The sequence below is a fragment of the Ischnura elegans genome, chromosome 3, assembly GCF_921293095.1.
Source record: "Ischnura elegans chromosome 3, ioIscEleg1.1, whole genome shotgun sequence".
In the NCBI taxonomy this organism is placed as follows: Eukaryota; Metazoa; Arthropoda; class Insecta; order Odonata; family Coenagrionidae; genus Ischnura; species Ischnura elegans.
Genome location: NC_060248.1, coordinates 134,226,501 through 134,245,384, shown reverse-complemented (window position 1 = coordinate 134,245,384; position 18,884 = coordinate 134,226,501). Strand labels below are relative to the sequence as shown.

Sequence of the window (18,884 nt, the reverse complement as noted above, 5' to 3'; positions counted from 1 at the left end):
ATTGGTACGACAGAATTAGTTTTCTTCACTTGATTTTATTCCGGTTCACTTCGTCGAATGCCGAATCTCCATTGCATTGAAGTGGGGATCGGGTTGGTTTGGTGGCCAGAGGACATCCCTCTCCTTGGGCTCGAGAGCTATTCGCGGCGGTAGGCGAGATTTCAATCGGAGACCCTCGAGTCTGACTGTTTTGTGAAGGGGACTTGAGGTGTCCGTGGTGCTGGTGGGACGCGAGTTGCTCATCTAGATGCCTTGTTTCCACAATATATATGTTGACCATCTCGTGCAGTTTCTTTCCTTTGCCTCGCTTTGCTATTGGCTGATGCATTGGCATCAACCACGGGCGCGCGACAACCGTTTAGTTCCCCGAAAAGTTGGCGCGAAGGAAGTCGAATGGAATGCGCAGATTGTCCGAATCGCTCGATGACGTCTTGGCGTTATTTCGGGTGTTCGCACGCGGATTTTTGCAAATCAGTGCGGGGCGGTGGGTCCGCTGGGGCGACGACGAGGTCACTGGCCTCCTCATTCCCGTTAGCGATTCCAAAATGCTTGCTTCGGCGATGATGCTCCCAAATCTCAAATATTGTACTTTCCCAGCCAGCAATGACGCTGCTCATGTTTCTACTCAGGAAAGCAAATATTATCTCCCTAAAAATATCACGTGAGATGGAATACTCTCGAGGAGGCAAAATAATGAACTGCTAAAGGATTCTTCTCCAGCAACATTGGGTATAAAAATGCAAAATAGAGCGCATAATTCCTATATAAAAGTTGTTTTGAGTTATAGTAATGATGTTTTTTTGAATTTTTAATGTAGAGCGAATTATTTTCAGATGATCATTTATTATTTTCATCATCACCAATAATCAACAATCCTAAGATTGGTTTGACGCAGCTCTCAGTATCTCTCCTCTATCCGCTGACCTTTTCATAGCGACATATTTCTTCTCTTTTACATCCTTCGTAACCTGTCCCGTGTAACTCATTCGGGGCCGTCCCTTGCCCTTCTTCCCTTCCACTAGTCCTTCAACGATAGTCTTTATCAAGCCATCGCGCCTCAAAATGTGGCCAACTAAGTTGTACCATCTTCTGCTGAAGGATTTTAGGAGGCTTCTCTTTTCTCCTACTCTCCTTAGCACTTCCTGGTTACTCACACGGTCAATCCATTTTATCTTCATCCTTGAACGGTAGCACCACATTTCGATTGCTTCTACTCTTGATTTCTCTGCAGTGGTCAATGTCCAAGTCTCGCTTCCATAGAGAAACATGCTCCATATAAAGCACCCGATGAATCTTTACCTTACTTCTATGAATGGGTTTTCAGCTGTACGCGGATACTTTTCGTTGTAGAATGCCTTCTTCGCCTGTGCTGTTCTGCTGTCGATATCTTTCCTGCTTCGTCCATCATTGTTAATTCCGCTTCTTAGGAAACGGAACTCTTTCTCCCCATCAACAAGGTTTTGTTTTCCTAGTTAATTGCTTGTCCCAGCCTCCTCCCTTTTGCTACTTACTTGAATTTTTTTACTTTTCTCCATTACGTATTTAATACTTTGTCTTCTTTTTGTTGATTTTCAGCTGATATCTGGAGAGTGTCCTTGCCATTTTTGTCAAAGTTTCTTCAAATCCTTCTCTGTCTCGGCTATGACTGCTATGTCGTCAACAAATCGCAGAATACTAATTACTCTTTGATTTCAGTGATGGCTTTCTGGATGTAAGCATTGAAAATCACGGGGACAGTTCACACCTTTGTCTCACTCCTTTTCCTATTCTTGCTTCAGCAGTGTTAGGACCACATTTTATCACAGCTACTTGGTTTTTATACAAACTGTGCATAATTCTCCGATCATTGTTCAGCAATACGATTTCTTTCAGGATTATAAGCATTGAATTCCATTCCACGTTATCAAATGCCTTCTTTGAATCGACAAATGCTATGAAAGTCGATTTGTTTTTCTCCATTCTCTTATCTATGAGCAGCCTAAGAGCCAAAATTTATTTTTCTTGTGCACTTGCTTTTCCCAAATATCATCCATTCCGGGACCTCATTATTTCGCAGATTGCGCGTCAAATTCCGATCTTAAAATGCTCCTTGTTCTATTCTCCTGTAAATTATTCTCGTGAGTATCTTCGACGCATGTGTCTCCAGGCTTATGGTCCTAAACCATTCACTTTTCTCTGCTCTCTTCTTTTTGGATATAGGCGGTGTTTCAATCCACCGTAAATGCACTCTTTCGTTCATACCAGCACTTTTCGATCGTCACGTTTCGGAAGTGACGTGACGTAGTGCGATTCCAATCCATTCCAGGTTCTGCTCTGAAGAGCGCATAGTCGAAGAGCACGAGAGAGCGCGAGGATTAACCCTCACCCGCTCTTCAACCCTTCGACTAAAACCGTTGGAGTTGGAAATGTCGTGGATTTGGATGGCATTTGATTCGGATCAATGATTCCGTTCTTCAAATCGTTTATAACAAAGCGAGTGAATGTCGAATCCGAATGAACGTTGAATGCATGTGAATCTCTGGGTGTCCATCGACCGGGAAAGTCGGGAATTATCCATGAATTACTCATCAATTTTTGCTCCAACTTGGAATACCAAATTCATTTCACAGATAATATTTCCCGCTCAACGGCCATTTGCTGCTTAAGATGTGTTTGTTGTAATTTTAACTCATTAAAGTCCAGACGTTTCTTTAGATATGTCATATTTTTAAAATTCCTAAATACTCTCTAGTTTGTTGTTTATGCAGTTTCATTACGCTATATGACAGAAGAAAGCATTCAAGTGGTGTACAAGTTAGTTAGATAACTCTGGACGGCAAAAAATATTTTTTTCTCGAGCCCTGGTACCATTCCTGCTGATTCTTATGTAAAATGATCTCCTGAATCCGAATATGATATCCGTTTTCCTCCATCACCCACCATTTTCGGGGGCAGCCCCCTTCTGATTTTCATCACTTTTGCAACAATTTGTAGGAATGAAAAGGATTACCTATATTAACATTTATATTTCTTACTAGATTTTTGAGAGGTGAAAAGTTCTAAAACATGATAATTTATGAGAAGGATGTAGATTTGGGGGGATTAGTTTCTGTTAATGATTAAAAAAAACGCATTAAAAATTATCATCTTTTCCTTTTTTCGCAATTTTTTCACTTATTTTCTTCATTTTTCAGCTCCCATTTCATCTTCCCCTACCCGAAATATCGCAGAATGATGGAAAAATACGTCAAAAGCTCATATTATTGATAATAAAAATATTTAAGAACACGGCATAGAAAAAATAATGAAAATTTGTGCCAACAGTTCAGAAGGTACGATACCACGCTGGCGCCCTCAATGCCACACGCGCATCAACAAAGAGAAAAATAGCAAATGAGAAGAACGATGAATAACAAAAGTAATTTGGTATTTGATTTCCCTTTATACACTGAGGTAGAAGTTTCTCTTACAAAAACCAGCAGTAGGCCTCATATACATACCAACATGCCCGCATTCAACTTCTCTGAAAATCTCCTCTCCTTTAGTAATATCTTCATGGAACCGTTCCCAATGTTAATTTTAAACTGCTCCAAAATATTCTATGAAAAGGTTCAGGTGTGAATGAAGGAAATGCATTTTTAGTGAAATGTTACACCCCATTGCATAATACGCTGACAGCAATTCCTCGACACGGGCGACATAATCATCACTTCATTGTCACCCAAAAAGTTCTAACACACGTTTCAGAATCCAAGGCAAGCTCAATTTTCTTTATGATTCAAGTGTTTCATAAACGTCGAATCTTGGAAAAGTTTCCTATTCTGGGGGCCCACGAATTTCTTCCTTGGTTTTAGCATCACTAAAAAGAAGACTTTAAGATAAAAATTGAAATTCAGCTCCTGTCTTGTCGATTGCTTTCACAAAATATTTAATCTGTCCTAGTTTGATGTGCAATGGTGGCAAGTGAACATTTTCTGTCGGAACCAGGGAAACATGAGCGACATTTTTATAACCATGTGTGAAGCTTTCTCGCAGAGGCCAGTTCCGTAAGATGTAATGTTTTTCTCAGGCGCGGCTATTGTATTCACAAAGGTAGCAGTTCAGAAGCAGCAGTAGTAGTTTGACCAAGTATCTCGTCAAATTACTGTAACAAGTGGTACAGCAAACATTTGAAGCTTAATCCTAGCCCTGACCACCAACTTGGCAGTCAGAGTAAAATTTATATGCAGTTTTAAGAATTATAGAAAGAGGCCATTGTTGCGATGTTTAAGTCAATTCACCGCAAACATAGCTGAAGCGATGAGGATGATTTTTACACACGCGTAACATAATTACACATTAAATCACGGTAATAATCACAACTCAAGCTCACATACTGACATTCACTCGGAAAAATCCGGAGTACAACAATTTTTATTGTTTTGCACAATTGAAACTACTTTCAAAAAGGAACCCTTGTACAGAACACCAAAAGAGTTGACTCTGCGATCATTAGAGGTATACTGAGGGAAGGTGACGACAGCTTCAATATACATAATTGATTTGAGAGGCTGATGCTTTGTGGAACTCCATGATTAAGAAGAAAGAATACTTTTTAACTCCTATGGGAGTATAAAAATCTCAATCGTATATTATTCGTATAATAGGGTGGTTTCCTATTATTTTTTTATTGCCTAAATCGAAAGATTATTACTCCTGGAGTACGTATTTCACGCTTTTAGATTTTTAAATGACGATATCTATTTTTCGCGATTAAATGAAAAGTGAAAATTTTCAAGCGCGCGAAAACGCGACGCTTAAGTATGAATGTCGGGAAGTCTCTCCGCGTGACGTATTTCTGGTTCCCCCTCCCGCCCTGCGAGGTGACCTTGAGGCGAGGCCTAGCGCTGATACGACGCAGGCTGCTAGCGGCTAGCCTAGTACCCTGCTGACTGGTAGCGCTTGGCTTAAATAAGGATTATTAATACCTTATCAAACGAGGAAAACTTTCCGACCTTAGCCAGTTTTAATAAGTGATTGTTAAGACATGTTTCCCTGAGCTCTGCGCCTCATGCATGCAATGGTAACCTCAGACGACGTATAACTCCTATCTCCTCGTATAGAAACTAGGTCCCTGTGACGTCACGTGGAGTGGCATCGCATGGGCGCCAATCTGGCCCTTTTCAAATGAGGATAAAAATGGACCATTGCCATTCGTCTAACCCGGTATTTCTAAAACAAAATAATTTGTATATTATGAATACACTAATGGTGGGTAACGAATCGCAATCAATGCCTTTCGTTTTCTTTGATGAAGGAAACCACCCTATTAGAAAGTATTTCTTTTCCTTTTTTTAGCTGCGAAAGCAAGAGAATTGCCGTCAAAGCCTGAGCGGGACAGGCCAGCGTAGTAAAGTGAATCTTCCGAGCTATTGCTACATATTTTAATTATTGTTGCTATGCTATGTAGGAAAATATTTTTTCATTGCTGATGTTTCTAGTTGTTATATATTTTTATCATTCGGGCGAGGGTGATGTGAAATGCAAACTGGACATTTTTTTAAAATACGTGAAAATTTGCGATACAAAATTGATCATTTTCAATGCGTTTTTACACAATTTACGGAGAATATTTCCCCCAAAATCTACCTCTTTACCATTAATAGTAATTTTTTAGGGTTTTGCTCCCCTCAAAACCCCTAGAATAAATTTGAATGCTAAAATAATCCTTTTAATTCCTCCAAATGACCGAAAAGAGGTAAAAATTGGAAGGGGGGAGGTCCCCCGAAAATGGTGGGTGATGAAAAAAAAACGGAGTTCATATTCGGATTTAGAAGGTCATTTTACATGAGATTCAGCAGGAATGGTGTCAGGACCGATTTTCATGCCGTCCAGTTATAATTTTAGCCTATATTTGCGATTTTTATGCTTACTTAAAGATGTCTGGACGTGTGCTTCTCAGAAATCGCCAAACTATGGTGATGTGATAATAAAATTTTTATTAAGCATTGAGTTCTCTGAACACAGTTTTTCCCTGTTTTATTTTAAATGTGTGAGGAATATTATCTTTTTAAAGACATTCATTTTTCTGTCAATCTCATAACAAAACTGATCAGTAAAGTTTTGACGTATCTAAAGATGCGCCTGGGCCCTTGTGGCACTCAATGTTTAACTTATAGCTATTACATTCTATTTATTGATCGAATAAATAAATGATTATTTTATAATCCTAATTATTGATGGAGATAGGTGAAATATATCTGAAATAGCTCTACCATCAACGCTGTCAGCACAAAAATTCAAGACAAGTTTTCAGAAAAATTGTTAAAAATATAAGTACATTCTTTTAACGTACAAATCGAAGAGATTAATAAAACGTTTGGAATATTGCTACTCTCAGGTTATCACCATATACCCAGTCGATGGCTTTATTGGAGCTCATCTGCAGATTGCACCATCGAAATAGTTTCTCAGTCAATGCGAAGGAACAGGTTTGAAGAAATTTTAAGGGTTTTGAATCCAGCAGATAACGGAAAGAATGATGGCAAGGATAGGCGATATAGCATGCGACCTTCGTTTGAGATTCTGAACAAGACTCTCAAAATGTTCAGCGCTGGAGAATACTGTTCGATGGATGACTCAATCAACCACTAATATGGTAGTATGGAGGTCTGCAAGCAATGCATTAGAGGGAAACCAGTAACATTTGGGTTTGAATTATGGTGTATGGCCGAATCAAGTGGCTACCTTTACCATACTGAGCCGTATGCTGGAGCCGACACCAAACTTGAGAGAACAGATCTTGGTCAAGGAGGATATGTAGTTTTAGGACTTGTGGACGATTTTAAATTACCACCAGATACAAAAATGTTCGTTGACAACTTATTCACATCAGAAAAGCTGCTAAGAGAGAGTTGAGTGGAATAAGGTTGCGTGGCACTGTAACCCCTCGTGAAAATAGAATGAAGAGAATAACCTTCCAGAATAAACTGCATTTCAAAAATCAAAACTGCTCAGGTTAAATCAAATGGTAGTTTCTAACACATTACCAGGTAGAATGATAATAAGCATGATTATTACTTGTATACTTAATAAAATGAAAACTGCTGCTCGTTATTCTGTCTCCGAAAAGAATAAAAAATAATGGTCCAATGCCACTGGCTATCGCAGAATTCCCTCGTGGGTGGAGTAGACCTTTGCAATCAATTTCTGGACAACGATGAGGAATAAAAAAATGGTAGTTTATTTCCTCTGTGATTTCTGATCTATTCCTTTTTTCTGACCACTACTTCCTGAAATACCTGTTAGTTTCTTGGCTCTTTTAGTTTCTTTAATCGCCATGTTTTCCACTAGCTTCTTTAATTTGCTGAATTTCAGATGGAATTTCATCATCACTAGATTATGATCATTGTCAATGTCCGCCCCTGGGTGGCTTTTGCAGTCCTTTATCTGGTTTCTAAACCTCTGTTTCACTAAAATATGGCATACGTGAAATCTTTTTTGTCCCCTGGCATTTTAAATTCGTGTTCTCTTCGCTTTCAGGCGCCCTTTCTGAGCACTATCCTAACCCAGCATTATCGATCCTGTGTATTTAACCATCGTCTTCAACTTCAAAAGTCTCCCTCTTCAGGCCTCTCTCTGCATTGCACTGAATCAAGCGTGAATGTCACCGAACGATGAGATCGTTGTCTGCGATGGCTCCAGGGACAGGGATTCCTATCCATTTTTCCATCTCGTCCCTCATGCCGTCGCTGAAACTCTCACGTACCTAGAATGCATGTACGTTTGGATTCTATCGTAGCGAGCACGGGAAGTGATGCAATAGAAACGGCGGGGTCCCCGAGTGGTCCAGGATATGATTGGTCTATGGGCGATCACTTTCTTGATCCCTGTCGCTTAGGCTATCACTCAAAAGGGACGGAAAAAATGATCCTGTGATTCAAGATTATGTCGATTGTCAGCATCAATACCCTGCTTGCCCCAGGCTCCTTCAAGTTACTACTCTTAAAACAATTTCTAATAGTTCGTAATAACATTCATTTTAGAATGCCTGACTTCTTCTCATCTGCTAGAGAAGCAAACCTTTGCCTTTTTCTGTGTCCACTCCTCTCCACACCCACACCTCGAGTCCTTCACCCGCCTTAAGCGTCCGCTAAGTATTCCCTGTTTACCACACCACGCAGCACCACGTCTCACATACAAATCAATTGGCAGCAATGTTTTTTTTAATGCTGGTGAAGATCAAATGGAGAGATGGTGCGAGTGACGTGGAGGTTCTAAGAAGAGCGGGAGAAAAGTCTTTTGAAAACATTAGCACTCCTTGCGCATTACACGTCTTCGCGCGCGCGGGAATAAATCGCACGGGCCTTTTTCTATCAGTCCCCTCAGGAAGTTCGCGAGACTTTCCGCGGAGTACAGTTAAAACGCGGGCACGACTTTTAGTCGCATTGCAGCCGTCCGGTGCCACTGTATCCACTCGTGTCGTCTTTCTGCCCATTTTCTATGATCTACGCAAAACCAAACGCACTCTTTAACTCTAGGCAGTTTCAGTCGTACGGGAGCTTTTGATCATCATTTCTTAGGTCTTCAAATAATAATGTGTCAAATATAACTACTTCCTGGTGTCTCTGATTAATTGGATGATCCCATTGAAAGCGATTGCGCCTTCGTCTTTTCCTACGGCGATAAACCATCCACATTGCAATGATTTGCTCACGATTCATAGTAAAAGCTTTACCCGGATTTACTTTCAACAGAACTAATAAAATAATCTTTTTGCTTGATTAAAATTGTACGGTATGAGAAGCAATTGGCCACGATTCAAACGCGTACGAGGGCGAAGACGTGTATTGTGCAAAGGGCGTCGAAGAGAGGAGAATTCAATCGGCCAAACCATGAGACATTTATGAAAATGGATGTTGAAGGGAAGAGGGTTGGGGGCAGCACTCATCTCGGGCAGGTGATGGCGGAAGAGTTATGTAGGTGTTGAACCATGATCCGATTGGGGGCAGCATATAACTCATTATAGGATTGATGACGAATTGATGATTTTGTGTTCCGAGTGATAATTATTTTAGAATAAATTATGGCCATTAATACTCTTTCCACTTTTAATATTTTTATCTTGTCTCGCTGTATTTCACAGAAATCAAATAAATTACATTACTAAGAGAAATAAATAAAATATCTGGGTGTTATAATTGCTTTGAAAAATAATGGCACCCACTTTCTACTGCGAATGTACTCATAAAGGTATTGAATATATAAATGGATTATTTTGTTGGCGTTGAGTCAGAGGGTGTGGTTGGAGCGCAGTGGAAGGAGGGAAGGGGGAAGCAATTGCGTTTGTTGATCTAGCGCTTCTTTCTTTTAGGTTTCAGGTGGAGCGGCTGTACGGTGCGAGGGGTGCGGGGCGCGTCCACCTGTCCAACGCCTATCCCACGCCGCGCATTCCGCAAGGCTGCTACGACACCGGAGACGGTTTCTTCGACGCGAGGACCCGATGCGTCACCAGCGCGCCCCCGCGGCCACCATCTGTACTGCGGTGAGTCCACGCCAAGAACCCTACATGAGGGCGGTAATCTTCGAGTCGTTCCGAATGGAGAAAGAGTCAACCGTCCGGTATACACGACAGCAGCGCCAAAACGGATGGTAAAAGAACTACGCTTAAATACGCAGGACACCACACAAACAATAATAAAGCAATTGCGGGGAATGTACGAAAGGTTATAGAGGAATAAGAAGCCGTTTCATTGAATGAAACATGTTAAAGAAGATATTGTGTGTAGGGACACGAAGAGCATTTCCATAACAATGTGAGAGAAATAGATACATTTTTAGATTCGCTCAACTATAAACAATTAGGTTATTCCTCATTAATGCAATGAAGATAAATCGACAGAAAGAGTCAACCTTTTTGGTAGACTACTAGATTTAATCAATTACTTCTTTAGTAATCATAACAATGCCACAGAAAGAGTCAACCTTTTTGGTAGACTACAAGATTTCATCTATTCCTCAGTATTTAATCAAAACTAATCGATAGAAAGAGTCAACATTTATGGTAGACTACAAGATTTCATCAATTACTTCTTATTTATTGCGAAAACGGCAATTAGAAAATGGAAGCAGTACCGATATTAGCCGTACGTGGCGCTCCGTCGGGTATACCTTGAGGTTGACTCTTTCTCCATTCTCTAAGACTCGTAATATCTTCTATCTCAAATGTGTTATCCATGTTATCAATAGCTGCGCAAGTAATTCAAGTTCCTACTTTGGCCGCTGTGGCGTCACCAACCGCAGGCGAGACAGTTAGCAGACGTTACAATTGGGAAACAATGTTATTTCTCAAATTTGTTTTACCAAATTACGGCGAACAATGATGAGTTTAAATAATTTTCTGATAGGATGAGTTAGATAATAGTCAGATCTGTATTTGATGGGATGGAATAGACCCAGATGCCTGTGATAGTACAGCTAAGTGAAATTATATTCACACCGGTGCCCTCCACAAGAAACTGTTTTAACTGTCTGAAAAAGTTGAAAATCCGCCAATGAACCTCAGGTGCACGAAATAATCAAGGAATAAAATCGATAATGAATGAATATACAAGAAATTTGCAGCACGGAAGTTTGTTTGTTATGATACCTTGACAGACTATTTCGAGAAAAGCTCAGGTGCAGCCTATCGACACAACTTTAACATGGCGGATCTTTGCTTACAATTTTTCGGTACAAGCTGATGACTTTACACCATTATCTCGCACGCTATACACATATGGAAGCGCTCACATTTTAGGGCTATGTATAGTAAATGATTGATTTAACCCTCGAAATATAAAATTTACGTTGTGGGAGCAGTGATTAACTTTACTAATTGCTAAATTTACACTTGTTATAATATTTCCTGGAGTTTAGGTCAATGTATTTTATGAAAACAAGTTATATCCAACGTTTCGATTTATTATAAATCATCATCAGGGCTATGAAAGAAAAAACATAAGAACAATATAAAATACAAAGATAACAACATTATAAAATATTTTTACGTAAAAATGTTATTTAATAATTTATAATTTTACACTCACATTACACTCTAGCACGTCGTATGAATACATTACGAATCTATATTTATTCCTTCATTTCACGATGGAAACAAATTGCTTCGATATCACTCATTAAGAAAAGAGTCCATAGGTATCCACGGTTGAATAAGTATATGGTTCTGAAATCAAATTATACTTAAAAAAAACCACTGGTCTGCTATGCAAGATCGATGCATCGTTATTGAAAAATTTTCATGTATTCAGTTCACTTTCTACGTAACTTCAATAAATACTGTGACCAGCAGAACATAGAATTAAAACGAAAATACCTTAAACTTTCTTACCGTCATTGTACTAAAAATACCTTAGCGGGCATTCTTTCACGTACACATACAGCATCGCCCATTGAAAAGACAACACACTCACCCTCACTGATGCCGATATCAGTGCCCATGGATTTTGCATCAAGCAATACTATTTCTTTCCCCATAGGTGCTAACCGAACACCTAAAACGATTTAAAAAAAGATTTTTATATTATAAGATCACCGAATACGTACCTTGCATTCCAACGGAATAAAGGGGCAATAAACAGAATGATTGCTCGAGACAAAAAGAAATTTAATGAATTATCCATCTTGAAACAGCATACATAGCACTAGAACAAGGCGTAGAAACCTCACTACTGCTAGATACGTCATCACATGATGACGTAGCCGCTGTAGCGGCCGAGCACCGCTACGATCACCCGCTGCAAAAGTCTAGTGAGGTCCATGGCATGCTACTCGCTACAAGTAATATTTTTTCGTCTGCTTATCGTCTCGCATTTATTATTAATAATTATTGATGTTTAAAGGGCTATAAGCTCATGATAACCATTTATTGTTACTTAAAAATATAGTAAGAATGCTTCAATAACCAGCTTTTATGCTAATGAGTAAATATTTTACCTAATTTAACTACCAATAAATACTGTCAACAATACCGTGATGAAACCTCTTAGGATTCACCGTTTTAATTGCAATTAACTTCAAAACGGGCCCTGTCATGCCTTGAAAACCATTTATAATTAAAGAAAAACAAATTAGTAATGTCTCGCCTTAATGCTTGTGAAATACTTTTTTACGAAAAATAACTACTGTCACCGCAACTATGCTGAAACCTCTTCGGCTTTGCGATTCTAATAGCTATTAACTTTGACATAGACCGTGGCTTTCCTTGAAAACCATTAATATTATACATATATAAGTGCCCAAATAAAGTTGCAATCACCAGCTTTGTGCCTCTGACATCCAAAATTTGCGTAAAATACTCAAAGCAACAAAGCCGTCTTCCAGTCAGCTGCATCCATACTAAGTTACTGCTAGTTTAAGTAATGTCAGTTCCGAGCCATTGAAAACCATGTTCAATTACGTGAAAACTTACCTATAGTGATTTATGCCGTCACAAAAATGATGAGTTAAAGTTTAAGGGAAGGGTCGATGGAAATGGCATATTGCTTCTCAGTCCGTTTACAATCGCGCATTATATTCATCTCATAATGAATGTCTCGTATATCTTTGGACGTTAAAATACAATAAATATATCTATTATATTACCGCAATGTCTAATGTATCCAACTACACCAATACGATCGACAGTTGTACGAGTATATTTGTCAACCACAATGACGAATTGCGCTAGTGACGCCAAGGGTTATTCAGCAATAAATACCATCACAAGAAATACTGAGTACACAAACTTTTCTTTATTAACGTCGTAAAACTCACTTTCAATTCCACTAATAAAATGATCACACTTTACAAGAACACTTGTCCAAGAAAAGTACTCACGAAGAAAATCGAGATCAACACGACACGTACTATTACTTCACAAGTCTAATTAACAATAATTGCAAATAAAATGGTCCAGGAAATGTTCACACGAAGAAAATCGGGAGCGAAAACACTAACTGTAACTTCACAAATCAAATTACACACATAGCGAACACAAGAAGTAAGTAATTAGAGCGAAACATCGGCAGCGACGACCCGTACAACTTAATAACGGCACTATTTAAAAAAAATGCTCAATTTCCTTTCATTTCGCATTGTCAACTATAATTGTAAAAGATGAAAACATTTTATTTAAAAAATCATGAATAAAGTCAGCACCGAAACTTGGGTGTCCTGAACAAAACTTGATTAGGTTACTCTTTTCCACCCCGCTTGGTATATTTTCGGCGTGCGGGGCCTGGGGCATCGGCCGGCTTTCCCCGGCGGCAGAGCCGAGGACAGCCGGCAATCATCGGCGATCGACACTGTCGAGACACTTCATCTACATCTACATAATACCCTGCGAGCCACCTCTAGGGTGTTTGGCAGGGGGTGATCAATCACCAGCATGCAGCATGCATTTGGACTCCCACATGCACACCACATCGTCCAAAAAACGTCCCGTATAATAACAAACTATACTACTATATGCTGTTAGAAATAATAATTGAATTAAGAAACATGCATTAAGTTTTAAATAGGTTAGTAGGCTACACTAAAAGTCATGCAATCTATTTACGCGTTCTATTGCTGCCGTAATAATCTCTTATTGATCGTGGAAAAAATGATATTCGGAATCTGTCTGTTCTACAATCTATCTCTCTTATTTTATTTATATGATCTGATCTTCCATAGTATGTTGGCGTCCGTAAGATATGGTTAACTTCATCAGAAAAGACACTACTCTTGAATTTATCTAAAAGATTTAGTCTATTTTTCAGTCTACGGTCCGACAGAGATTCCCATCCGAGTTTATCTAAGAGGTCAGTTACACTAGCAAGACTATCGTAACGACCTTTCACATACCTGGCAGCTCTTCTTTGCACGCGTTCTAACTGTCATTAAGCCTTTTTCGTGAGGGTCCCAAACACTGGCAGCGTATTCCAAATATGGTCTAACGAGGGAAAACCTTGTGTCTTGTTCTTCAAATCTGAATGGAAATTATTGATAAAAATTTCTCTTTTTAGTGGTGTTCATGGAAATATGGTGTCTTTGGAGATACGGTATCTCACACGGAATTTATTCTCGGTTCCATGGGATTTTCCTGGTCCTTCAAGTTTCTTTTGTGAATCTGGTTCCGTTCATTGTGTGAAAAGTGTCCCTTTAAATCGGCAAAGTTATCATTGAGAACCAGCTGGTACATGCTGAAGAATCTGCGTGCTCAGAAATCTCGCACTTGGTACTCGTAGCTTGCCATGGACCTCACTGGACTTTTGCAGCGGTGATCGTAGCGGTGATCGTAGCGGTGCTCGGCCGCTACAGCGGCTACGTCATCATCTGATGACGTATCTAGCAGTAGTGAGGTTTCTGGATACGGGCCTTATCCTCGCAAAGGTGGTTGAAGTGACATACAAATAATATTAAAAAGCAAACATTTATACTTCAATAATCGTTTCTAAAAACACTGAAATTATAATCAGCAGAGAATTGTATCACATGAATTCACAATCACAACACTCAATCATTTTTTTTCTCTACGAATGACCTTTTCATCGTTCCACATGTGATTTCAAGCCACAGAAAGGTTTTCTTACAGCATAAAAACTTCTGCGGAAGTTGTAGATTCGTAGCGAACACTAACGCAATCGATGTAAACAAGCCACGCTAAAAGATACACACCAACACAATAAAAGCAATGCTGTCACTACTAATCACAAATTAAAATAATTATACGCCTAAATAATCAATTATGTGATGTTTTCAGGGCGAAAGTGTAGGTCACACAATCAAAAAAACAAATTTGCAAACACGGTAAGTGCTAAAGCGCAATCATGTAGGGTTCTTGGTCCTCGCCATGCCATAACACACGGTTGCTCAAGTAGAAGGATTGGGTCCGTAGTTTATAATTTTACAGGAGGCTCCAATGGGGAGCAGTTGCCGCGTTACTGTGAAACCGGCCTCCGCGCATTAATTCGCACTCAAACTTAAGTCACTATTGACGCAAGGATCGGTAGCTGTCAATGCCTTTGGATTTAAATTCCCTTCAGAACTCCGTATGAAACAAATACTGTCACGGCCCAGTGGCTACGGTGATTGACTCCCACGCTGAAAGTCTAAGATTGAGTCTCGTCCACGGTATTTATTTCAATATTTGGTATGAAATATTCTGTTAGGTATTATACTTATATAATATACTTATTAGGTATTATGGAATATACTAATTGGAATAAGACGTAATGGAATATATTTATTAGGTATTTAATATTAGGTATGAAATTGAGCTGAATGTTAATTAATTGAGCTTGAGTTTGAGCAATAAACGTTACATTCAACGCTTAGCGTATCTCTTGGGGCTAATACTTATGCTGCCTTGTATCCTTGTCTACTTTTTCTTTTTCAGAAGCCTGCTTTTCGCAATTATTTCATGATTTTCACTGCAATTTTCACTTTTTCTGCGCGAGGATTTTTTGTGCTCATGTGGCACGTGATCTTTATCCAATTTTTCTCTTTGCTTCATTTTATTTCCTTTTCGCAACAAGACGCATTTTTAAGACACACATGTGCTTGGATTCCTTTTATATTGAAACCCGGGTTAGTGGACTCTTGCAATTCAAGCCTAGTTTTCGAATCTTTGGAAAAGAACCGTTGAACTCCAGATAGAGCGAGGCAGGGAGGGAATGAGTTCTTCCTCCGGAGTTGGGGACGGTCAATCATCTTTTCACTCAGCGAACCGTCACTCATCTAACAACAGGCTTCAGAGAAGCGTCTTGTCGGTAAATTTTGCTTTTTCCATCAGGAAAATTTTTAATCACCAAACAATATAGCTTTTCCGTTAAATTTTTTTTACTCCGCAAAGTGCTATTAGTTCAACTGTCAACGAAAACCGATTTTAAAACGAGGCATGAATGGCAAGAATGAGTTCACAATATCATATTGCAACATTAAAGAAAACCAAATACATGTGTATCTTGATAATGCGCCGTGTTGCGAGACGAAAATGAAGTAATTCAAAGGAAGCTTTCTTGTGAAAAAAAACTGGAAAAAATCAGACGTGTACAAAAATAAAATACTCGCACAGAATGAAAATTTTCAGTGCAAATCATGAATATAATTGTTATTTTTGTTAAATATACTTAAAATTTAATGTTTTTACTTTCATTTTTTCTGTTTGTTCCTGCTTTAAATTGCAATGTTATCCGTAAGCTGGTGCATCAAAGACAATGATTGGATAGCGTATTATCATGGATATTAAAGCTGTAAGGAGATGTTTGTGTATTCCGACACATAAAAACTTTAATTAGAGGTATTTCTGAGGTATAATGTTTTCTGTTTAATAATATGTGATAAAAGTCGTCATACTATACCCAATCCATGCTAAGGATATCACCCAGCACGTTAAAGTCATCTCTATATCGATGTAATAAGCCTGCAAATAAAGTTTTCTTGCGCATCTGAACTGGATATTTATATGGAGTATCTACGCAATGCAATTATGTGCATCATGCATTCCTCTTAAGCTTACAAAGGGAAGCTGTAGTCAGACCTTATTCACATTTCAAAACTAAGGTTCATTATTTACATTAATAATATATATTACAGCTTTTGAATGTGCATTTATCATTGCAACCTAATGTTCAATCCTCCATGAAGGGGTACTATTTTTCCACTTTTTTTGTATTTCTTTTTCATAAACTTAAGTTCTACTCTTACTTCTATGATTTTCAATCAGAAAAGTGTTTTCTGGATTGAAAATCTTTCACATGTGCACGCTTAATCGGTTTTATTATCCTTTCGATTTTGATAGTTTTTATCGAACTGCCGTGGCCATTTTGGTAACAATTACCAAATCAGTTTGATAGAATTCTTGGGGGCACTGGCGGTGGCTCCCCCCCCCCCCCCTCGGCTGAAGCCATTAACATGTACACACACACTCGCCCATTATTCCCGTGTCATTTTCGACCTCGGTTCGGCGCTGGAGACTCGAGGATTATGAAGACATTTGTAAAAGGCCTCGGAGGACGTCGTGGCGTTTATCTTGTGCCGACCGAATTTAAATATGTGATATTTTGGCTCCATGATACCCGTCCAACCACCTAATCAATATTTCCTCCTGGGTTTTCAGTGTTATGATACTTGGTAGGTAAGGAAAAATGTATGATTTTCTCCGAATTTCATTGTGTTAATATCAGCCGTGAGGTTATTGGGCATGGAAAGCACATCGATACCACTTCCACTTATGAAAATCCAGCCTTTAAGGACACGGGGGCTGTAAGATAAGAATCGCAGCACAAAAGGCACAGAACCAAAGACTTGCAAGAGCATTTCCAGATCAATGATGCGGTCCAAATAATCGTATTATTGATTTATTAGCCTCCAAAGGTGATCAGGGGTGAAAGGTCAATCGCAAATGCCAACATGCCCGATTAGATCTGCGTAGGTACTACAGCCCAATTGTGGGCGTTCGCATTTTCCTGGGCAGCGAAATAGTGGTGTCGTTGAAATTACTGTATCCGCCCCGCTCGCTTTCCTTCGGGTCTGCGACGTTCCGCTCCTTCTAAATTGTTTATACGTCGCTCATTTGTTCGACGGAAGACGAACGGAACGTGAATTTTGCTCCGTTGTTGGCGAGCAGGCGGCAGGGGGTGCGAGCGACCCGCTCTTCCAGGGCTGCTTTGGCACCTAAACCCAATCGCTCTCTATGGTGAGACAGCCTGGTTTATTTTGGACACCACTCTGAGTCAGTTGAGACAGATTTTTTAAGCTTCTAGCCGAATGTATCGATGTTTCCCGATCCGTCGTGCTGTACATATGTAAGACTGCTCAAATGATAGTTGCAAGCGGAGAGGGCAAGGGATGGCGGAGATGTTACACAGGGCTATCCGCTATCGACTTTACTGTTTGACGTGTATGCAAAAGCAATGGCGAGGGAGCTTATAGTTAATATTTAAAGGCAGGAAGCCCGAATAGCCTTTTTCGAATATATTCGCTGGGAAAGCATCAGATTTTACTTCTTAGAGAGACATTGTTATGAATGTGGCATAAAGATTTATCATGTAACAGCGAGGTTATGCGGTTTAGAGCTGGGAATGCGAGACTCTAGGAGATCACAGTTTTGAGTAGGGTAATCAGTTGTTGAAGTATTTGGGCAAAACTTTAGAGGAGAACTTACGCATCACGGAGAGGACTACGTTAGCAAAGGAGACATTATTGAACTGGAAGGAGCTGGTGAGAGAAAGAGCGATGAAGGGTCTAATTTGAATCGCGGCGTTTCACGGTACGGTTGAAGTCGGTTAACGAAACAACAGAACAAGCGTTCGAAATATGGGTGTGGTGAAGAATGGAGAAGGTGAAGTGGACGGAGAGGAGGAGGAACGACGAAGTGCTAGATATAGTGGGAGAGGAGAGAAAGATTCTACATAAGTTTCGGAAAAGACAGAGGGTTTGGATTTACCAAGTACGGAGTGTGTTGGGGGGGAGGGGGGTTTAAACTGTGGTGGAGGGGAGAATGTTCAGGATACTTTTTGACAGAATGAAAGGCCGTTTTGTGCTCTAAAGTCTAAGAGTCAACGGACTCACAGCTGAACATTGAGGAGGAAATGCATTCTCCTCAAAGCAATCGTAACCGTCTCAGCTTTAACAGCCAACCGCTATCGCCACCATACCATATCCTCTTGGCCAATTAATATATACATGAAAATCTCTCCCCGACATCCTAAAAGAATTATTTCGTCGTGAATAAAATCCGAGCCTTTACGTTGAAAATCTAATGCACTTATGGTGGAATACAGTAACGGATACAAAAAAAACGCGCAAAAGATACCTTGAGTTACCTTAACTTTTATCGTAATAAAAATAGTCAAGTTTAGAAGGTATTAGTTAAAGTGAAAATGTAAAAATACAAGACTGCG

At 39.5% G+C, this 18,884-nt stretch overlaps 1 protein-coding gene across 2 annotated transcripts in view; it reads left to right on the top strand.

The window, feature by feature from the left end:
• LOC124156609 overlaps positions 1-18,884 on the top strand; it is a 146,131-nt gene that overhangs the window by 103,271 nt on the left and 23,976 nt on the right. For both annotated transcript variants that reach the window (XM_046531255.1, XM_046531254.1), the window contains exon 4: positions 9,332-9,502. In XM_046531255.1, coding sequence (XP_046387211.1) covers positions 9,332-9,502 — 171 coding nt within the window. The remainder of the gene's footprint in view (positions 1-9,331; positions 9,503-18,884) is intronic.